Here is a 23869-nt window from a genome sequence, read left to right as displayed (position 1 = left end):
GACCCTCGGTTTTTGAACATTGCAATCTTCAAATAAAACTAAGGACCAAACAAACTAAGAACCAAACTAAGGACCAAAGGACTGGGAGCGACCCACTTATACTTAACTCTTACTTTTACTAATCAAAAGGTTATCCAAATTCTAACTGTCAAGTTCTACATGACCTAACGGTCTTTTTAGAATACTCACGCAAAAAGGTTATCGGTCAGGAGTGACATCATGTGGAGGATCAAAATCAGGAAGATCACAAATATACCGGGCTGCAGAATTAAAGAATCTCCAGAATCCCTGTGCACAGAGTACTTTCTTAGTAGAATCCTGTTCTGTGCTCCTCAGTAGATTTTCAGTCTCCTGACCAGATCACTCCCACAGAAAGCCACTTCTCTGATGATCCCCGCGTTGGCTGCGCCATTTGAAGTACTGTAATTTATAGTCTCAGGGAATACTTACTAATATAACAAGAACTTGGCACAGAATCTGAAAATATGAAAAGACATCTTTATTAAACTAAACATAGTGAGGCCACGTCACCCAGAAGCCGTAGCAACTGAACGAGGTAGTCTAAGGAACACAGAGGACAGAGGCCTTTTATATGTTTTTAGCGTTACATGACTCAGTACAAAAGTAAGGGGCAGTCCTAGCTTTAGCAAACAAGTAAAAACCCAACATTCCTTCTTACACAAGCTGCAGAAACCCATAATAAAAACCCGGCACACCCCCATCGTAAACAGGCCATAACGAAAGGAGCAGAGACAGGTGTGAGTAAGGTAGACATAGTTGTGTGCAATAAAGGTTTATGGCATGCTGTGCCTTGATACTATCTCGATCGGCCACTGGGAAAGGAACTTGCTGAGGTCACAGAGAAGTCAGCAAAGGTGTACGTGTCCTTCAGAATCGTTTTTGGCTTTAGTCACTGGCCTATGTGAGGGCAATCACAAAATGGCTGCCGCTCACAAAATGGAACCTGAGGGTTCAGGACGAAAACTCTGATTTCAGGGTGATTCTGTCACTTGAATATGACGAAAATGCTTGCGCATAGTGTACTAGCCATTCTCAGTCTGCTGATATCAAAATCGTCATGATACGACGATGTTTATGACACAGGTCCAAAATTTTCAGTACCACAAAATGTGCACAAACCTCCCTTCTGGTCCCATCATGGTTCCCTGCAGGATGAAGATTACAAGCTGTGCGCGATATGCACGCGTCCTGCTGATCCCACTCACAGCAAAACAGAGGTCATTCTCTTCATGGCAAGACTTGGAAATCTTCAAATAGGGTTTGAAAATGAGCGATACAAGAATGGTAGTCTTCTGTGTGACCTATTTCAGAAGCAGTCAAACATCCTGCGGCACCATTCCTGGTCCTCACGCGCTCCACGGGGGTCCTTGTTCTTCTCCAGTCACCGCTCCGACTTCACAGTCCTTGAATGGAAGAATGAATAAAGCTGATAAGGCGCATTGCAGGCTTAATGTCAACACTCCAGCGGTTCACGTGTGACGGGATGCAATTCTGAGTCTAACGACTAGGGGTCAGATCAACAAGAAACTAAAAGCGCGATGCTGCAAGTCATTTTGCTGTGCCGTGCTGCATTAGTTTCGAAGCACAGGGATGCGACATATTTACAACATGTCGCATCTCTGTGCTTCCCACTGCGCTGGTGCAAAAACTGCTGCAATGCGCCGTCACAGGCACCCTTGAACCATGGTGCAAGCATGCCTGCGTCATGGGGGGATTGTTTCTGTGCAGGAAGGGGCACCTTCCTGCACAAAAACAATCAATTGAGGTGGTTTCCTCGTTCAATGCATGCTGGAGAATGCAGCACGCTTTGAAAGAGGAAAAAACAAGGAGAAATTAAAACAATTCTCCTCGTTGCGCCTCGCCACGCCTCCCCTGGGGAGACATAGCATTGACACGCATTTCCAGATTAACGATTGCTCATAAATCTGGAAATGTGTCTGGGTCCATGGGTGTTGCGAGGGATCACCCACCGCAACACCCATGGAACGCCCCTTCCACGCAAACTGCTGCGTGTGAAGGGGTCGTATTTACATGGAGAGGAAAAGTCACACAGGGTGGCCTTTCCTCTCCTTGTAAGTATGGAGAAGTGAAATGTGCCGCCAGGACGTCACAAAAAGTGACACAATGGTGGCGCAAGGGGCTTGTAAATCTGCCCCTTGATATCTACATTATGCACAACCAGTGGCTCCATAATTACGATTCATGCAGACAAATAACGTTTAATGCAGGGGTTACTGCATCAATTTCATCATTTTCTATTATTGCGAATAGTGGCAATCCTGTTACTCAACTGACTGTGAATGTAGCAACATCCAAAGCATTGCCTAGACAATGGTGAAATACGCACTTGTGATCCGTAAATCAAGCACTGATGTATAAAGGGAACGGTTACGTTTCAACCTCATTTCACTCATGTGGATCGGATCTAAAGAGCTTGCATTGTCGCCACAGTGTCCATCAGACCATTTGTTACAATCACTTAACACTGTGCGGCTCCAGCCTCCTTAGTAACATTTAGACCTCACACACAGGCAGGCATACAAATACACATTTACACACCTCTACTCACCTTTGGCATGCCTACATTCATATCCGTTAGGGCAGTCCACACACTCGGCTCCATGTTGGCATGGCGTGCTGGCACACTCGTCTATATCTACCTGACACCTGGAGCCTGCGAACCCTGTGGGAAGAGCAGAGGTCAAATGTGAAGTCAACAGAGTCAGCCCTTTGGGTACAGAACAAATGACCACTTCTAAAACCAGCTGACAGTCCCAAGTGAAGGACAGCCAGGGGAATAAAGGCTGTTGAACAGGGTATTCACCTAGAACTAGCTTCCCTCCTTGTTCTACTCTGTCTTCCTTGCCTCATGTCGAAAGGTTGTGTGAGGTGCCCAACTGCCCATGAGCTACACACAACTCAGTTGTCTCGAGTGTGTACAAGACAACATCAACTGTGTTTAAGTTTGTGATGTAGGAGACAATGAAATGTTAGAGGAAAAACATGACACGTGAAAACCCCTCTAGTCAGGAAGATGGATCAGTTCCGACGTTGACCTCAAGCCTTTTGCGGCTGCTCACTGGCTCGCCAATGGACTGCCAGCGCCCTGACATTCACAGAAGACATAGCAAACCTGAAACCTATCTGTACAGCCTGAATGGGAGCTGTTCATGGGTCAGTGCTCAGAAGCCACAGAGCAGTAGATGTGGGCCCAGACATTAAAAACTTGCACATTAGGACAAGGCTATTTTCTAGGTTGTGGTTCAGACTATGTTGAGTCCACCTGGATGTGAACTATGAAGTCTGACTCAAACTCTTTCTGGAGGCTTGCATGTCAAACAGACTGGGACATTAAATGCTGACAGAATGTAAATTGATCCCCATGAATTAGAGACCCAAAATGGCGCCCTTGTATTTCTCACAAGCCTTGTTAGCCAAAGGCAGGCACGTGGATGGGGATTTTGAAACATCTCCCCAGTAACACAACTCATGTAGGGACAGCTTGTAAGCTTAAGAACAGACCAGTGGCCCAAAATAAAAGTGTATGGAGTTTAAGTTTTAGAAATGGGGACTGCGCTGAGATTAAAACACGGGTATTTTGATTGTCTCATTACAATGGAAAGAGAAACCGTATCTGGAAAGAGTGCGGGAGGTTTAGGGACAGTGTCAGGTGCTTGCTCCATGCAGCCTTGGTTTGGACAGGCCTGTTTGAGAAGCAGAGTCTCAAAGTCCTCCTCCAATGCTGTGAAGTGGAGTAAGAGCATGTCCTTTGTGCTGGGAGTCTGCCCCCCACCGCTCTTCCAGAGGGAGGACAGTGTGCTGGCCCCGCGCCATCCCAGGGAGGACAGTGTGCTGACCCCGCGCCATCCCAGGAAGGAAAGTGTGCTGACCCCGCACCATCCCAGGGAGGACAGTGTGCTGTCCCAATGCCATCCCAGGGAGGACAGTGTGCTGACCCCGCGCCATCCCAGGGAGGACAGTGTGCTGACCCGCGCCATCCCAGGGAGGACAGTGTGCTGACCCGCGCCATCCCAGGGAGGACAGTGTGCTGACCCCGCGCCATCCCAGGGAGGACAGTGTGCTGACCCCGCGCCATCCCAGGGAGGACAGTGTGCTGTCCCCGTGCCATCCCAGGGAGGACAGTGTGCTGACCCCGCGCCATCCCAGGGAGGACAGTGTGCTGACCCCGCGCCATCCCAGGGAGGACAGTGTGCTGACCCGCACCATCCCAGGGAGGACAGTGTGCTGACCCGCGCCATCCCAGGGAGGACAGTGTGCTGACCCCGCGCCATCCCAGGGAGGACAGTGTGCTGACCCCACGCCATCCCAGAGAGGACAGTGTGCTGACCCCGCGCCATCCCAGGGAGGACAGTGTGCTGACCCGCGCCATCCCAGGGAGGACAGTGTGCTGACCCCACGCCATCCCAGGGAGGACAGTGTGCTGACCCCGCGCCATCCCAGGGAGGACAGTGTGCTGACCCGCACCATCCCAGGGAGGACAGTGAGCTGTCCCAATGCCATCCCAGGGAGGACAGTGTGCTGACCCCGCGCCATCCCAGGGAGGACAGTGTGCTGACCCCACGCCATCCCAGGGAGGACAGTGTGCTGACCCCGCGCCATCCCAGGGAGGACAGTGTGCTGACCCCGCGCCATCCCAGGGAGGACAGTGTGCTGACCCGCGCCATCCCAGGGAGGACAGTGTGCTGACCCCACACCATCCCAGGGAGGACAGTGTGCTGACCCCACACCATCCCAGGGAGGACAGTGTGCTGGCCCCGCGCCATCCCAGGGAGGACAGTGTGCTAACCCCGCGCCATCCCAGGGAGGACAGTGTGCTGACCCCGCGCCATCCCAAGGAGGACAGTGTGCTGACCCCGCGCCATCCCAGGGAGGACAGTGTGCTGACCCACGCCATCCCAGGGAGGACAGTGTGCTGGCCTGCGTCATCCCAGGGAGGACAGTGTGCTGACCCCACGCCATCCCAGGGAGGACAGTGTGCTGACCCGCGCCATCCCAGGGAGGACAGTGTGCTGACCCCACACCATCCCAGGGAGGACAGTGTGCTGGCCTGCGTCATCCCAGGGAGGACAGTGTGCTGACCCCGCGCCATCCCAGGGAGGACAGTGTGCTGACCCCGCGCCATCCCAGGGAGGACAGTGTGCTGACCCCGCGCCATCCCCGGGAGGACAGTGTGCTGACCCCGCGCCATCCCAGGGAGGACAGTGTGCTGGCCCCGCACCATCCCAGGGAGGACAGTGTGCTGACCCGCGCCATCCGAGGGACGACAGTGTTCTGACCCCGCGCCATCCCCGGGAGGACAGTGTGCTGACCCCGCGCCATCCCAAGGAGGACAGTGTGCTGGCCCTGCGCCATCCCCAGGAGGACAGTGTGCTGACCCTGCGCCATCCCCGGGAGGACAGTGTGCTGACCCAGTGCCATCCCAGGGAGGACAGTGTGCTGACCACGCGCCATCCCAGGGAGGACAGTGTGCTGACCCCACGCCATCCCAAGGAGGACAGTGTGCTGACCCGCGCCATTCCGAGCAGAAGCCGCCATATTTATAAGAGGACAGAAGAGATGGGAAAGAGAGCAGGTGGGGTTCTGCCACTCCAAGGAGGATGCTGCACAGTGCCTTCTTCATGGGACAGAAGAACAAGAAACTAAAACAAAGAAAAACTGCTTGATATCATAATATATCATTGCAGTCTGTATGATGCTGTGATCTGGTTTTAACAGCCAATAATAAACAAGCTTTACACATGCAATGAACAGTCTGTGCCTGAAGGGGCTTTTACATAAGAAAGGAGGTGGACGTTCAAGACTCAAACCTCTGTCTACAAGAGAACACGTGGGGATAATACACCCCATGCACTGGACTGTGCTGCCAAAATAAACACACACTCAGGGAGCAGGTGAACGCTGCAGCCCTTGGTAGGGAAACACACAACTTCTGCGTAACACTGGTGTGAGCTTCCAACCTGGCCTCAGGTGCGCAAAGACCGACGGGGGCCCGAGCTGGTGGCGTGAGCTTCAACAGCTACACTGGGGACTGTTTCAACTCTGTCTGCATTCCTCTCCCCGGTTTACCTCCCCACCACCTTCCGTTCCCCATAAGACGCGTGTCTTGGCTATGCTACGCGCTAATAACTTATATTATTGTGTAATCTCATGTTTTTCTCCTAGGCCTATATGTAATTTTCGTAACCTGTAACCCACAGATCCTCATGCAAAGTGCTCTGATACCTCCGGGTCTACCCAGCGCTATATAAAACTAAAAATAACTAGCATTTTCTCATTTCTTTATACACACAAACTGGTTTTAGTATTATGTTTTCTCAATACTATTGTAGCATGTCACAAGGAATGCAGACCTTTGTGAAGTCTTTCAGATCCCTGCCCAATCGGATTCATTATTTCTAATGTGTGGCAGTGAATGGTTGGACAGTCTGTGGCCTTTGACCAGAGAGAGCTGTCGAGTGGTGGATTTCGGGTACAAGCAGCTTTACTTTCAAGAAACAGAGGCTCAGGCGGCGGGACTCTGTGCTCTCAGAATGGCCTTACCAGTGGTAAGTATTGACTGTGCCCTTAAGTCATTGCTGAACTGATAAAAAAGGGGCATCTTCAGGCCACCTCATGCAGACTGTTTAGTAACCACAGAAACTGCATCCGTATAACAAATACCATCTCTAGAGATCTGTGGCCAAGCAGACGTTTGTTTGATGTTCAGAGGTCTCAGCTAGCAGAATAGGAGCACGTGTTCTTAAGAGTGGATGTGTCAATGTCCGGGTAAAATGTAAGGCTGTGGTCAATGGCAGCTGTTTTGAGGTTCATCTGGTCAGCAGAGCCGAGGATCAGCATTGAGGGTTAAAGCTGTGCGTGAGAGCCTTATCTGTGCTGTGCCCACTCCAGAAGCCAAATTGGTGTTGATCCAGGAGATAGAAACTCTGGATGTGGGCACAGAGTTGAGAATGGTCTCATTTTTCTAGGAGTTTGTCAAGGGTGGGGATGTTAGAGATAGGACAGAAGTTGTTAAGGTCCATACTATTAGCTGTAGGCTTTTTAAGGACAGGTGTTAACTGAGCAGCTTTTAGACAATCCAGGATCATACCTTGTGTGAGAGACGCATTGACAATCTTTGTCCAGATGGGGGTGAGGACCTCCTTCAGTTCTTTGAAGATGAACGGTGGTAACAGTTCGCTAAAATGATTACTCTGAATGATACTCTGAAAAATCTTGTTGGTGTCTTTTTCGCTGAGGGGAGTGAAGGTGGCCCAAGAGGCATTGATCTTTGTGCTCAGGCCGGTCAGTTCAAACTTCTCTGATAAGGTCGAAGGGGACGCCGAACCCCCGGATAGCAAGATAGCTTCCCTGGAGTCAAGATCAATATTGATGCGTCTGCATTTCTCAGTAAAGAAGGCGGCCTGATTCTCGCAAGAAGGTTGGTTGACCTCAGAGACAGAGCAATTTGGCGTTTCCACCGATTGTTGTTTCACCAGCCTAAAAAGTTTCTTGGGGCTATTAGCGGCTTGATTAAGTTTGGATCTGAAGTAGTCGGCTTTAGCAATCTTGATTTGTTTGTTATCAAAGCTCCTAATCGTTCTAAGGATTGTTAATTGGTCCAAGGATGGATTCAATTTCCATGAGTGTTCAACTGCCCTGAGGTGTCGGCGCTCCGTGTTTAAGTTGTCACTAACCCATGGTTTGGAAATTTTAGTTGAGGCTTTTTTTTTGTTGGAGTTGAGCAATGGAATCCTTAATGCTAGTGATAGCAGAGTTGTAGAAGTTGGTGAGTGCATGTATCTCGGTCATGTCAGCTTGTGGAGAGAGGGCAGATATATAGTGGGTTGCTAGATCGGCTGTACGGATATTTCTGAGGTCCCTTTTCCAAATCTTCGATTTTGCTGGTTCAGCCTTCCTCAGAGAGACTTCCAAGTTGATAAAAAATAAGATGCTGTGATGATTGGACCAATCGCACAGGGAAATGGTGTCCAGTGTGATGGTGTGAACTTTGGAGATGATGAGGTGCAGAATTTCTCCTTTATTATGGGTTGGCTGGTCACAGTGTTGGATCAGTTCATGATCATTTAAGAATGATTTGAGGCATGTAACAGCTTGGTCATTGAGGTTGGACCAGTGCAAGTTGAAATCACCAAGAAAGATTTGGGTCATAGCGGAATCAACATTGCCAGAGATGATTTCCACTAATTGCTCAATGAAGGGGAGGTTGTCCCCAGGAGGGTGGTAAAATGTGTGTAGTTTGCAAACCGGAAGGTTGTGACTAAAGATATTGAGACAAAGGTATTCGTATGAGACCGATAGTGAGCTCCGATATATGCAAGCTAGGCCACCACCCATATTCAAAGCTCTGTCTAGACGGATTATGTCATGGGTAGGAGGCAGTAAGAGGTCTAGGAAGGGAGTAGAAGCTAGGCCACCACCCGTCTTCAAACTCTATCTAGATGGATTATGTCATGGGTAGGAGGCAGTAAAAGGTCTAAGAAGGGAGTGGAAGCGGGATTGAGACAAATTTCGGTGCGGATGATATCTATCTCATTTTGTTGGATGAGGTCGAATGTGTCAGAGGCGTGTTTGCTGGCTGACCTGCAGTTGAGTAGTAGGCATTTAAGTTAGACCGGTGTATGAGGGGGAGGCGACTGTATGATGTTCACTCTCATAAGGTTGTCAATATTTGAGCCTCTAGAGTTGTGAGGGGGTTCTTTGTAGGGGTATCGTGAATGGTTAGAATTTGACCCTCTGTGATCTTGTTGGTGTCTAAGGTGATTGAGTAGGAAATGAGTAGGTCCTTGATATCGTTAGATGCGAGATAGGCCTTCGCTCTTCTGCGGTGGGAGGGAGCGTTAGGTAGGGGTATGGTTTTGGAGAAGGAGCGGGGGGAGGCTGACCACAGCGAGTTCTGACACTAGTAGGTGTTCTCTCAATTCTTTCACTTTTATCAGAAAAAATGCAGGAAAGATAAGGCCATGGGCGTGAAGTGGCCATTTGCATCGTCCACTAGGAGGCTGCCACAACAGCCCAAAATTGGATGTACCTACAGTTTCAACCAGTACATTTATTCCATTATTTCAATATTCTCTGCCTGAGTTTGTTTTCCCAATAAGCACTGGCAAGCCAGAATGAATGGTTTTAATGTGCTAAGACTGCAGTGAGGCACGCGAGGGGGAGCCAGCAGAAGAAATCATGGATCCGTAGTTGTAAAGTAGTCCCCCATGCAGTGAAGGCGGACGGATATACTCAACCCCCCAAAAGCAGTAGCTGTGAAGTGTATATATTCTTCACTGGGCTGAGCCGACACTTGATTGACAGGATCAACATATATGGCTGAAAGAGTCTTGTTAAAGCAAGCCAATGGCTGTAGGGTGGACCCTAAGGCCTCTACCTATATTGTGGCAATGCATCTATTTGACAGCTCTGCTGTCAGAGCTCAGACCTAGAAAGAGAGCAGCAGGTTTCTGAATTTACTGACGATAGCTGTGATTGAAAACTAGAATCCGAGGCAGGCAGGATCTCAGAGCACAGGGTGGTCTGCCCCTTCTCAGCAGGAGGATCACCAGCCCCAGGGAGAGAGTCCTTCAATCAATCAATCAATCAATCACGGAATTGTAAGCACGCTGCTCACCTGTGAGGGTCTCAAGGTGCTGAGGGGGGGAGGTCCGCAGATTTGTTTAGCCGAAGAGCCAGATCTTGAGGGTCTTCCTGAAGGTGTTCAGGGAGGGGGCGCGTCTGATGTCTGCCGGCAGCTCGTTCCAGGTCTTGGCTGCAATTTGAGAGAAGGATCTTCCGCCTGCTCTGGCTCTGTAGATGCGTGAGGTTTCGGCCAGTGCGAGGTTGGGAGATCGGAGGATTTTTTTGGGTACATGGAAGTTGATTCTGTCTTTGAGGTATTCGGGTCCGTTGTTGTGTAGGCACTTGTAGGAATGAGTTAGGATTTTGAAAGTGACTCTTTTCTCCAAGGGGGGGCGAAGTCTCCAATGCAGTCGAGTGTGCTTGCAATGTACAGAGTGGTGTAGTAGATGAGCAGCGTTGTCTGCTGAGAGTCTTGAGAAACCGGAGCTCCCTAGCAGACACTATATCCTACCCGACATGCAGATGCAGGCAAAGTCTCCAATGCAGTCGAGAGTGCTTACAATCTACAGAGTGTCATAGTAGATGAGCAGCATTGTCTGCTGAGAGTCTTGAGACACTGGCAAACACTAGCAGACACTATATCCTACCGGACATGCTGATGCAGGCGAAGTCTCCAATGCAGTCGAGTGTGCTTACAATCTACAGAGTGTCATAGTAGATGAGCAGCGTTGTCTGCTGAGAGTCTAGAGACACTGGCGCTCCCTAGCAGACACTATATCCTACCTGACATGCAGATGCAGGTGAACCCTCCAATGCGGTCCAGGCAGCTGGCGTTATTCTGACACGGCATGGACAGGCACTCATTAATGTCGGTCTCACAACGGGGACCCGTGTACCCCTTTCCGCATTGGCACTGGAAGGAGCCCTGTGTGTTTAAACACTTTCCAAAGTGCTCACAGGGATTGGCACCTAGAAACAAGGAGAAAAGTCCACCTGCTGAAAGAGGCAGCAACTTCTTTCATCACTACAACCGAAACAATGGCACCCTCCAGGGAATGACCGTCTGGCCTCTTAAACTAATCTCTGAGCACTCACCTGAATATGGCAGAGTCATTCTAGAGGGCCTTTAACTGATTAGCTAGCAGTCTCTGACCCACATATGAGACTCACAAGGGATGGGGACCTGGTACTTCAAGATCTGGTGCCTACGATTCGCTATACAATTTACAGATGAAGGATTACCTTCAGGAATCGAGTTAATAACTCTTCATAAAAAAATAAATCATACCTGCACACACTATGATGCTGTTTAAAACGCACACAAGATATGTTGGCGTCTTCCCAATCTGCGCCACTCCTCGGCCGTTCTCCGGCTCAACACTATGAAGGACACGATTCTGGAAACCCAAACACAGCCGATGTTACTGGTGTACGTCTGCTCCCCTGAAGGATGTCTCTAGAGGAGAGCAGCGCTCTTGCACTGGACGGGGCTTCAATCCTACAACATCGCCACTCCACAGCAGATAAAATACAGTACTGTGGACACCACAGCTGCAAGAGCTTCCAACAAACCTGCACTGCTCTAATGAGAGATTGACCAGCTAAAGGTATCCAAGTCCACAACTGAGCTACCAACCTTCCAGAATGAATGCACCTCTACCTTCAACCTCAAGAGCATTCTTCTCACTGATGGACGCTGCTACATAAAGTTCGTAAGACTCTGGTGCTAAGGCATGCATGGATGGATGAGGCCGGTTATTCTACACTTTAGGGTCAGCAAGGCAAGAGACAACTCAAAGCCTGTAAATCAAGCAGATCAATTCCCATAACTGTCTTCTTCAAGAGCCATGGCAAGAACTCACTATGGGTTTCACTTGCCAACTAAATATAATGAATACTTCAGATAGGAGTACGAAGATCAACACAAATCCATACTTCTCATTAGAATTAACTTTTTCAGGCGACATAACCCGGAGCCAGCCCAGGGAGAGCTGCTCCGAGGGTGACCACCTTAACTTACCTATGGAGCACTCGTCAACATCCTGGTCACAAGCACCACCAGTGAGGCCAGGAGTGCAGGAGCAGATGAGACGGCCATTCACTGGGTTGGTGTCACACATTTCATTTTTGTGGCATGGGTTACTGATGCATTGATCGTTCAGGTGGCAAAGCAGACCTGGAAGATTGAAAAAATAAAAGCTCATAACTGAAGTAGTATAAAATCCATCATAGCTCTAGAGGCCGGCCACAATTCCACCTTCTAGGAGAGTGAAATAAGAAAAGAGACATTTTTCTATGAGTAACTTAGCTCCCCGAATCTCCCAGAGTCTCCCAGAGGCTCTACTCACCAGTCTTCCCCATTGGACACTCGCAGTAGAAAGAAGCCACTCTGTCATGGCAGGTGGCCCCATTGAAACAAATGGCAGACGCACAGTCATCAATGTTCTCACTGCAGCTCTTGCCAGTCCAGCCATTCACACAGATGCAGGCGTGGCCACCGCGGGTATTGACACAGGTCCCACCGTTGTGGCACGGATTGGGCTGCAGCTGGCATTCATTCACATCTTTTTTGCAGAACTGACCTAATAGTTAGGAGAATGAAGGAAAGAGAAGGTTAAAGTCAAATATAAATCTAACCATCATCTTGAAGTGCAGATCTATTTACAACCTACAACCTGTGGGTTTACCCATTATATAAGAGGTGGCACAGCGTTCCTGTAGAATTCAGGACTTGGAACACTTGTTACGCCTTGCACGGTAGTGAAGGTGAAATCTAGAGCACCAGACCATTTAAGCAGGGCTTCGAGGGGCTTCACAGTAAGATGAGGGACCAGACCTCCCTAAAAGTCTCAATATTACTGAGGCGTCCTCATTCTTAAGGTCGTGAATAAGACATGGAAACACCCTCCCTTTCTATGAAACGGACGCCATCATGCTGTGCCAGTCTGGCACACAGCTCTCACTTGGGGGACCATCTATATCATGTGGCAGCCCCCTGAATGGGAAGCTTCTTCTCAAATCAGGTTCACTGCAGGTTCTTGGACAGTGTATCCATTTCGTATCACCCTACTCCTGCACATATAGGAAGGTTTTCATAGCATGAAAAAGCAAGCTCCAATGCTTTCACCATGATGGGTGCGGGGGGCAAGGCTTTCAGAACCAGGACAAGTCATCAGCAGTTCCCGGAGAGCATGTGCTGGTGCTGTGGGTAAAGAGGAGGGGGCAGGAGCTAACCAACAAGGATTCCTCTCCCTTTGAATTCTTCTCACCAGTCCACTCCGAAGCACACCGGCAGCTGTAGGTGTTCACCCCGTCCACACAAGTCCCTCCGTTCCTACACTTATGGCCTGGACAGTCATCAACGTTGATCTCGCAATTCTGGCCACCGAACCCTGAGCAGCACAAAAGAGGAAAGCATGTTAGAAAATGGCAGTAAAGTAAATATCCCAAAGTTATGTCTGATCACAATCCATTGGTGATATAAATAAACATCAAGCTAGAATCCTCAAAGACACGATGGACATTTAATAGGGCTCTATTAAGTGAAGAAGAGAACATTCAGCACTTTGAGGAGTGGATTCCTAGGTTCATTGGAGAGAATTTAGGAAGTACCAATATAAGCTTAGTATGGGATACATTAAAAGCCGGGATCAGAGGAGAAACTTCTAAGCATGGCTGGCAGGCACAAAGGAAGGATACAATCTTTTCACAAACCGTATTTGAGGAATTAGGTAAGGCAGAAGCCAAATTAATGAAGGTATTGTCTAAAGGGGAGGATCGGAGACAGCCCAATTAAAGATTATTATTGCTAGATCTGCCATTACTAAGATATCTATCAAGAAATCGACTGGGAAGTATATGGCATGGCGGTGCAGGGTTTATGAGAATAGTGAGAGGGTGGGTCACCTACTTGCTGTACGTACTAGAAGAGAAAATAGTACATACTCGGATCAGTGAAATTAGAGACCCTAGCATAGGTATGGTAAAAGAGCCTAAAGTCATCCTTACTGCCTTTAAAAAATGTTATCAAAGATTATATACTGAGGATATTCAAGATAGGGATCAATAAGTTGAGGATTATTTAAAGTGGCACATTTTTGATCTGGTATACCCTGAAGAGAAAGCTAGCTTAGGTGCACCATTTACAATGGACGAATTAAAAGCAGCAATAGATTCTATACCACGGGTACTCCTAGTAGGGCCCGCGGTCCGCCAGCGGCCCGGCAAGCCTTCCGTGGTGGCCCACTGACCTTGCAGACCTCATACACGTGTTTTTAAAAAAAACATTTACAGAGTGTCTGTAAACACTGCGCACGACTCTGAGATACTCTGCTGCTCTGTAGGGGCCCGGCATTCCAGTGATAGTCAGAGTGGAGCTGCAGGGGCACTAAGAAGAGGTGAAATACAAAAGCCTCATTAACATACAAATGGTCTTTTAAAGACCTGTGAAGTGCTCGGGTGCGGATGTGTGTGTGTGCCTGGGAAGCTGTCTCAGCCTCGGCACACACAGGCAGGGTAAGATGACAGAGGTAGGTAGAGGGAGGGAGACGGAGGAAGGGAGGGAAAGGGAGGGAGACAGAGGCAGACAGAAGTAGAGGGAGGGAGGGAAAGGGAGGGAGAAAGAGGTAGAGGGAGGGAGTGACAGGGAGGGAGACAGAGGCAGACAGAGGGAGAGGGAGGGAGGGAAAGGGAGGGAGACAGAGGGAAAGGGAGGGAGGGTGAAGGAGGGAGGTTGAGGGAGAGCGAGACAGAGAGAGGGAGACAGAGAAAGGGAGAGGGAGGGAGACAGGGGGAGGAAGACAGAGGGTGTAAGACAGAGGAAGGGAAACAGAAAGAGGGAGACAGACAAAGGGAAGAGGGAGACATAGGGAGGAGGAAGACAGAGGGAGGGAGACAGAGGGAGGGAGGGGGTGACAGAGGTAGAGGGAGGGAGAGGGAGGGAGGGAGATGGAGACAGAGGGAGGGAAGTAGGCAGACAGAGGGAGCAGACAGAGAGAGGAGAGAGACAGAGAGAGGGAGACAGACAGAGGGAGGAGGTAGACAGAGGGAGGAAGGAGACAGATAGAGGGAGACAGACAGAGAGAGGGAGACAGGGAGGGAGACAGACAGAGGGAGATAGACAGAGGGAGACGGACAGAGGGAGGAGGGAGACAGAGGGAGAAGGGAGACAGATGAAGGGAGAGGGAGACAGAGAGAGGGAGACAGTGAGAGGGAGACTGAGGGAGACAGACGGAGGAAGACAGACAGAGGGAGACAGACGGAGGGATACAGAGAGAGGGAGGGGACAGAGTGAGGGTCGCAGAGTGAGGGTGACAGAGTGAGGTTGACAGAGGGTGGGATACAGAGGGTGGGAGACAGAGTATGGGAGACAGAGGGAGGGAGACAGAGGGAGGATAAAAGAGAGAGGGTGACAGAGGGAGGGTGACAGAGGGAGGGTGACAGAGGGAGAGAGGCAGAGGGAGGGAGACAGACAGAGGGAGGGAGACAAACAGAAGGAGGGAGACACAGAGGGAGGAGGGCGACAGAGGGAGGAGGGCGACAGAGGGTGGGAGACAGATAGAGGGAAAGGAAGACGGAGGGAGGGAGACAGATAAAGGGAGTGGGAGACGGAGGGAGGGAGACAGATAGAAGGAGAGGGAGACGGAGGGAGGGAGACTGAGTGAGGGAGACTGAGCGAGGGAGATTGAGTGAGGGAGACTGTGTGAGGGAGACTGAGTGAGGGAGAGCGAAGGAGAGAGAGAGAGAGAGACTGAGTGAGGGAGAGAGAAAGAGAGAGAGGAAGACAGAGAGAGAGCAAGGGGGAGGGAGAAGAGAGAGGGAGACAGAGAGAGAGAGAGAGGGAGAGAGGGGGAGAGATAGAGAGATAGAGAGAGGGAGGGAGACAGAGAGAGAGAGAGAGAGATAGAAAGAGAAAGAGAGAGAGAGATGTGTGTATGCCGAGTCTGGTGGCTCAGTGGACGAAGACGTCTGCTGCAGGGACCTGTGTTCAACCTCATGGTCACATTTTTTTTGTTGCTCTAACCCCGCCCCCTTCCCCACTAGGCCCGCCCCCACCGGTGCGGCCGTTGGACACAAACCACATTGTAAATTTCACCCCCGAAAGAAAGTTTGTGAGTACCCATGTTCTAAACAATTTGGTAAAGCCATGGGAACAGATTTAATATCAGCGATACAGATTTTGGCACTCATGCTGGAGGTATTTTGCAGAGCACAATCAGATTTGTTGGCACCCGATTCCTGGAAAAGCGCTAATATTATAGTTTCCCCTAATAAAGGCAAATCCACAAAGGAATTGGGTTTGTACAGGCCAATTACGCTGGTTAATAGTGATGTAAAAATCTTCTCTAAAATCTTGGCAAATAGGCTAGCCGTAGTTATTAACAAGCTAGTATCCCCTTTCCAACATGTGTTTATCTCGGGAAGGGGCATGACGGAACACATATGGCGTATAATCACGCTATTTGATTATACAAAGGTTTCAGGAGGCCCTATGGCTCTAATACTACTGGATGCTGAAAAAGCGTTCAATAGGGTCTCCTGGCCCTTTTTATGGGCAATTATGGAAAGGAAAGGTTTGGGCAAGGATTTTAATGGAGCTATCAGATGCATGTATCAGGATCCCGCGGCTAGAATAGCTATGATGGGCCACCCATCTGATCTAATGAAAATTAGTCGAGGTACCCGGCTCTCCGCTATTATTTTCACTCTATATACAGGCCATCCATTCGATTGGAGGAGATACTACGATTTTAGCACATGCGGATGACCTAGTGCTGTGTGGCGTTTTAAGCTCCGAGTGAATTTTCCCGATTCATGCCCTTATATAGGTCCAATTCACATTGCCCTTATATAGGCATAGAAATCAAGCCCTTATTTAGGCATAGCCCATGCTACCAAAATACAGGCATGGCTACTTCCACCCGTACCAAATGTCACAGCGATTTCTTGGAAAACCAGCTTAAGCAGTTAGGGAACTTCCCCTTGCTTGAATATTGATTTGTCCAAGAACTCAGTTACTTTACAAAGAACAACTATTCCCTAGGGGTTCTTTCCTGATGTTCATCCATCTGCCTGACTTTACGTCACACTATGGCATTCCTAAACGCCTTCAAGGTATAAATATACATTCACTTGCTCTAGCAAGATACGGTGGTTCAGAGCAGTTCGAAGACCTACTTTCCCGATGCAGTTCGCTACAGCAATTGCACAAGGAAGCCGACTTTCCAGCTGACACACTGATCATGAAGCCGTCTTTTTTCCTGCCGAGAATCCAGCTCCAGTGTTTCCGGCTCCCCTTACGGGGTGTTGGGAAATCTAGTCCAGAGAAAAAGATACCAGACTTCCTTCATTCTAAACAAAGGTATGGAGCTGATTAGAACCTAGAGAAACCTTTGGTAGATTCTTGCAAAACTAAACCTATGTAACACAATAGTTACTTCTTCCCTCGTACTAGACTTAGGTTAGGTACATTGGGGTAGGCGTATTTTAGAAGCACCAGTTGAGTATTTTAGTCAATGTTATTTATGTATATATTTTTATTTGGGTTAGAAACCAGAAAATGCTCTTACAGTATTATTTTATAATACTGTTCTCGCTGCACGCAATATACTTTGCAGTCTGCATAAAGATTGTAGCAGTGCACATCTCTTGCATGAGAAAGAAGACTGTTCAATAAACCCTTTTATTGAAAACGCCCGTCTCTGTATTTTCTCTGCAAGTCTGTAGAAACGAAGCATGCACGTTTGACTAGGTGAAATACTTATCTATTGTTTCCGTGACTCTGGGAAACAAAGTTGTCATGTTTATGCGCTTATGAAACGAATCCCTTCTTGTGTATTCGAGAAAGTTTCTAGTGACCTCTGAGTTAGCTGGCACACACACAATTAAGTTTAGTACATTCAATAGAAATCCAGAATCCCAGAATCCTTAGGTGGTTCTTGTTTTTGCAACCCTTTTCCTTTGACATCCGACACAAAAAGGGTAGGGAGAATGGTAATGCAGATTTCTTATTTAGGTCTTGTCTTCTCCCCGATCAGGAGAAACCAGGGGGGGAGGTGTGTAGCAGGGAGAATAGGCAAGGAGAAGGGGTTTCCCCATGTGCAGAATGGTGGGTCGCTGACTCTAATACACCCCCCTCTCTCCACCCAAACCAGAGCGACTGGAATACGGACTCACAGTCACAATGGAATGCCCAAACCAGCGAAACATCAGAAGGTTCCTTTAATTGGGCGTACATTGATGAAGAGGCCCCACCCACAGATGACGCCCGCCCGACGGGATTGGACAAAAAGGAGGAAGTAAGAACAACGGCGCGTTATGACACCCCGGAGGAGTTTGTGGTGTGCTGCGGAGAACGAGTGGAGTGCGGAAAAGGAGGTAGCCATGAGAAGAAAACGGGAGCAGAACTACAGGAGGGAGTTGCTGTGCCAGGAGGCCACCGTCCCCACGAGTCAACCAGCCACACTCTCGGAGGAGTGTGGCTCAACCAGTTGCGGCAGCGTGTGTCGGGCTGGGTTGGGAGGCGGGGAGACTCGTCTCTACGCTAGCTCATCCGACCGGCTTCTGCCTGCGGGGCATTCTTTGTATATACTCTATCCCTTCCTTCCCCTTTCCTCCCGTTGTTTCCTACCCGTCTCACGCTCTCCTCACGATTCACTAACCGACTTCGTGTATAGAGGAAATCCGTGTATATACACATTTGTCTGCGGTGCTCCTCCCTCACTCCTTGGTTCCTCCTGGGTATTGTGTGAACAGGACTGTTACCTGACGGCCACTTTATCTTTCTTTTCTGCATGTCCTGCGGTGGAGTAACCGAAGAAGAGCAGACTCAAGTGGGCCACGTGAGAAAAGCTAAGATGCCGAGAAAACCCCAGAGTATACCAGCAACAACGGACCCTGCTATACTATCCCGTAAAAGACTCACGTTGAGAAAAAAGAAAACTTTTATGAAAATAAAACCTTATCTACTGAGATCCAGTCTCTGGCCCCTTTCTACAACCCCGCCACACACTGTTATTGAGCAGCATCAAATCTTCAAAAAATGCTATCCGCGGCCACTGCAGCCATTGGCAGGTGGGTATAGATGAATTTAAAAAGGAAAAACGTTTAGGATATGCAAGATAGGTTTCATTTAAAATTAATAATTTTATGAACCACCAATACCTATTGAATACAGATGGGAAAAGATTTTGTTAAGCGGCGAAATGCAGACAGTGGCAGTGCCTGCTGTGACCCGTTTTGTGGCGGTAACAGCGAACGGCAATACAAGCCATGTTTTTTATAAATTGCTTGAATCTGCACCATCTCCAAAGAGAATCCTGTTTTTTTTAATCTCACTGAAAGTACAATTTTTAATTTAATGGTATCTCACGGTTCTAAATAACGCACTGATCATCTGGTCTGAGTTTTCTTTCCTGCCCCGGTCCGTCGCAGCGTTTGAGTACTGATTGAACTGTGGTAAATAAATAAATAATACCCTATTTTTGACTAGACTTATAGCATAACAGATAGCTCAATAAAATAAGAGTCAAGATTCGAGGTAGTAGGAGTTTCTGCAGGTTTATTACAGCATAAGGACAGGATCAGGACAACCTGCATAGGGTGACCCAGCAGAACAAAAGGATCCCAGCAGGGGAAAAGAGGCCCAGCAGCTGCTGGGGCTGGGTCTGGGATGAGCGCGCTAACATTTAATAACAAGACATTGACTTATATACATAGCGCAAACACATAGCATTACATTGCAATAGGCGTAACAGTGGGTGGAGTAGAAGGCGTGACGCGTAGCAGTCGCGAGAGATAACAGTAATAAGAGGTGTAACTGGGAGTTTACTTAGACATGTGATGCAAAACGTAACAGAATATGTCATGAATGGGCGGAAACATTGGAGGGGGCTACCTAAGGAGCCGGGACCTCTAACCTAATGGTGCGCGAAAACTAGCAATGACGTATTACTAGGAGAAGCTGGGGGCTACGAACTCTGTGCTAAGAGCAGAGACTAAAGTCTGGAGGGTCGGAGCGACATGTACCTAAACCCTATCTGGTATCTAATGTTTAGGGAACATGTTGATATAAACTAGAAGTCATGAGGGGAGAAGCTAACTTGATTCTAAGACTGGACCATGCATTATTCTACATGTAGTGCGTGAAGAATATTAAATGACCATTAAATACAGTATTTCTCTAACGTGGAGACGAGAAGGCTAGACAATGACGGAAACTATTGATGCAGTTCAGTAGCTTAGGAATGCAGAGGAGGAGGACTGAACTGATAGCAGGAACTATAACACACTTTTGGCAGACTCAGAGGCAGAGCCGGGCTGCACCGGGCACTGCGAGGCAGGAAGTAAGTGAAGGGTCGAGGATACAGGTGGGGGCTGTATCGCTCCTCAGCGAGGCTTTCAGGAGACAGGAGCTGAATCTGTGGTCCGGGCCCTTTTGAGGCCTGGAAACGGAGACTTTATAATTGAATAACGTGCACACTGAGAAACGTGGCAACATTACTTACATAGGCCTGATATTCGTAGTATTCACGAGGACTGGAAACTAACATATTAGAGGTGGACACAACTGTAATTGCGTCTTTAATCAGAAATGGGGAATAACATATGCATATTGATCATGCACACATAACACATGATGGATGAGGCGTAGGGACACAGAACATGGCAAAATTTACTTTTCCACATTCCCTCCTTGTCACTACGTTTCCATCAGGAAACATCAATATTCATGATACCGTCTATCATTTCATACAGTACCATTTGCTCGTCTCGAATTGTCTTGGAACGGGATTTAGAACAGGGCTTGGGACGGGGAATACAAGAGGTAGCACACATGCTGCAAATCGCAGGGCCACATTGTATACAGAGGCAGCAGCTAAATATGATCGCTACTGCAATACCTAGAAAGGACAGGACTTTCCATCCCCATGTGGAAATTACATTCCAGAACCAACCGGACCATGTCCAGGTGCCTGGATCTTGGTGTAACAGATGGGCAATTTTATGGAGTCTGGTTATAGCTGAATAAACAGACGGCGCGTTATTTGGAATGAAAATACAACAACTGGATCCGAGAATTCTACAGGCCCCGCCCCTATCGGCCAGTATGACGTCAAGGACGAGACGATTCTGTAAAACGACAATTCTCATAAAGGATTGCTCTTCAGTTAAGTTACCTAGAGCGGAGGCAGTCTCATCTACTACTGCTTCAAGGGTTCTTGTTAACCTACGAATGAGCTTACTATTTACAACTGTACCTAAATAAGGGAAAACACCTTTATCTATATCAATGAATTGCTCTGCGGCGGTTTCAGTATAATCGACAATCGGGAGATTTCTCTTGTGTCTAGTGTGTACTAGGAAGGAATTCCTATGATAGTCAGGAGGGGCTAGAAAAACAGGTGGCAGTAGGAAAGCAATGTAACAGGTTCCCTCCCAATCGAGGGGCAGACGGACATATGCAGTTTGACCACAAATAAAATAAGAATGACGTGAAGCTTTGAAAATAGATTTCCTACTGTCACTATATTGGATAACAGTAGTACATTCACTATGACCTATATGTACAGAACCATAACTACGGACACATAATTCGCCTTTGACTGGTAGTACTGAAATAGCAGGTGAGTCTGGAGTAGTATCAGACTGAACATTCAGAACCATGAAATTCGACGAATAATTTCCTAAATTATATACTTCATTTTCTAAATCTAAACCTGTTCTGTGGGGGAGACCTTGCTTGTCAGGGAAACATGTACTGTTAAGAAAAGACATATCTGTTGAGGATGACGTTAACGTGGACCATGCTCCACACGAACCATTGTGTGAGAATGGATAAGGAAAGAGTGGCAGAACTCCCTTCGGTGTCTGGAAAGGGGGGAGTCGACCACACACCCAACAATTAGTGGCATTGCTGGTCTGGTGTGAATAATGTAACATACGGATAAATGTGTTATTACGCATTGCGAGGCGGTATGAATATTCGTGAGGAGGCAGATCACTAAACGTGTGCTCTACTGTAGCATGAGCAGACATATTTACATGAGGAACTGGAAAACACAGATAGAAAGCATAGCTGGTGCAAGAAATCATTATGCTGAGAAATAATATGAAACTCAGAAAAACGATACATTTGATTGAGCTTTGACTGACTCTCTCACTATGGGGGTCTATTTTATACATGTCAGAAACAGTCTAACCGTTTCACCTAGGGGAGGACTTATACAATCAAACTGGCTGACTTATTAGACCTGAGCTTTAACTTATACTCCTGTTGCGGAGTTTTCTCTAACAAGGGAGGGGTTGTAATAATGTCTTGTGCGGGACAGTCCTTTAAAACAATGTTCTGGCAATCCTTCGAATCCTGGGAAATGTTCTTGGAAATGTTTTTGAAGACTGGTTTCGGTCCTTTGAAAAGTTTTACATGAGAAAGGTGGACCCACCCCTTCCTGCCTTCCAACTTGACGGCAGTTCGGGTGGTCAAGAGGACCTGACGTGGCTCTTTCCAACGTGGTTCCAGCGGACTTGATCTGTCGAAATTTCTGATCATCACAAGGGACCCTGGAACGATCTCGTGCGGTGCCACCTCGGTATTGTCTGGAAATGCGGCGGCAACCTGTGAACGACATGAGTTGAGGGCAGACATCAAGGAAGCTAGGTAATCTGTCAGCATATTACATGAAACATCGGTAATACTTCGGGGTCTAGGAGTACCCCACATGTTAGGGGGGCGGCCGAAAACGACCTCATACGGGGACAGACCTGATCTGGAATGTGCGACCATACGCATGTAAAACAGAGCGACTGGCAGAGCTACTAACCAGTCCACACCCTTGTCTTTACAAACTTTTGCTATACGGATTTTCAGAGTCTGATTATGTCTTTCGACTAGTCCAGCTGCTTCTGGATGGCGTACACAATGGAACTTCCACTGGTACCCTAACAAAAGGGAAACATGTTTCATGAGTTCGGATGAGAATGGCTGACCGTTATCAGAATATACGACTCTAGGGAGTCCATATCTAGGGAAGAATTCACGAACCAACTGCTTGGCAGTGGTCGCGGCTGTGTAATCTGGGACTGGATATGCTTCTGTCCACCTGGACAAGGCGCATACTACTACAAGGACATACTTGAAACCTCGACATCGCTCCATTTGAATATAATCCATCTGGAGGACCTCAAAAGGGTGGTCAGGGGGTTGGAAACCACCTTGTTCCACCGGGACACTTTTACCTGGATTAAACTGACAACATATCATACAGGTACGGACTTTCTGCTTGGCTGCAGCTCGTAAATGCTTGTTGAACCAAATGTTCTGGATACTGTCTAACATAGCTTTTTCTCCTAAATGTGCTGGACTATGTGCGGTATTGATAATGACTTGAACCATAGAATCGGGGAGAAACCATGTGGCTCTACCCTTCGTTAACCATCCTTGATCTGTCTGGACCCCTCCTTGTACAGACCATTTCTTGATTTCATCGGGAGTAGCATGTAACTGGATATCTATGACATCTTGAGTAGGGTCCTTAACTGTCATGCATGTAGTCAGATCTGGAGTATGTGTCTGATTAACTGGAATGTCTGGAGTCTGTGCTGTAAGCTTGGCTGTGCGGTCTGCTAAATCATTACCTTGGGAAATAATGTCTGTAACTTTCGTATGTGCTTTGCACTTCATGATAGCAATAGATGTCGGTAAATGTATGGCATCTAACAGGGCTTGAATAAGGAGACCATGCTGAATCTTGGTTCCATGAGAAGTCATAAAACCTCTCTCCTGCCAGAGCACTCCGAAGTCGTGTACAACTCCGAATGCGTAACGTGAATCTGTGTAAACATTAACCTTCAGGTTTTTGGCATGTATACAGGCTTGTGTCAGAGCGACTAGCTCTGCTGCTTGAGCGGACAGAGTATCAATACGGTGTGTTTCAATAACTTCAGTGTCAGTAGTCACTGCATACGCGGCGACTAGTTCTCCTGTACTAGTTCTCATACATGAACCATCCACATAAAGTGTCAGGTCAGGATCTGGTAACGGAATATCTGTCAGGTCTTGTCTTGGCTTTGTCGTAATGTTAACTACTTCCACACAATCATGTGTGTCTGGATTTGAACTAACTGATGGTAACAGTGTAGCAGGATTCAGGACGTTGCAGCGTCTAATTTCTATGTGTGGCTGGAACAGTGTCAATTCATAACCTGTTAAACGTGCAATTGTCAAGTGCTGAGTTTGTGTTCGGTTTAAAAGAACTTCTACTGA

The 23869-nt window shown here is 48.0% G+C and overlaps 1 protein-coding gene across 1 annotated transcript in view; it reads right to left on the bottom strand.

Moving 5' to 3' along the window:
* Positions 1-484: 484 nt before the first annotated feature.
* LOC144828760 (uncharacterized) overlaps positions 485-23869 on the bottom strand; it is a 198546-nt gene continuing 175161 nt past the window's right edge. The window contains exons 14-19 of the mRNA XM_078687248.1: positions 12876-12998; positions 11955-12188; positions 11627-11782; positions 10390-10575; positions 2591-2704; positions 485-1424 (exon numbers count right to left, since the gene is read on the bottom strand). Coding sequence (XP_078543374.1) covers positions 1417-1424; positions 2591-2704; positions 10390-10575; positions 11627-11782; positions 11955-12188; positions 12876-12998 — 821 coding nt within the window. The 3' untranslated portion in view covers positions 485-1416. The remainder of the gene's footprint in view (positions 1425-2590; positions 2705-10389; positions 10576-11626; positions 11783-11954; positions 12189-12875; positions 12999-23869) is intronic.

Source organism: Lissotriton helveticus, chromosome 1_1 (assembly GCF_964261635.1).
Source record: "Lissotriton helveticus chromosome 1_1, aLisHel1.1, whole genome shotgun sequence".
In the NCBI taxonomy this organism is placed as follows: Eukaryota; Metazoa; Chordata; class Amphibia; order Caudata; family Salamandridae; genus Lissotriton; species Lissotriton helveticus.
The sequence above is the reverse complement of the archived record's forward strand: the minus strand, read 5'-3'. Positions and strand labels throughout refer to the sequence as shown.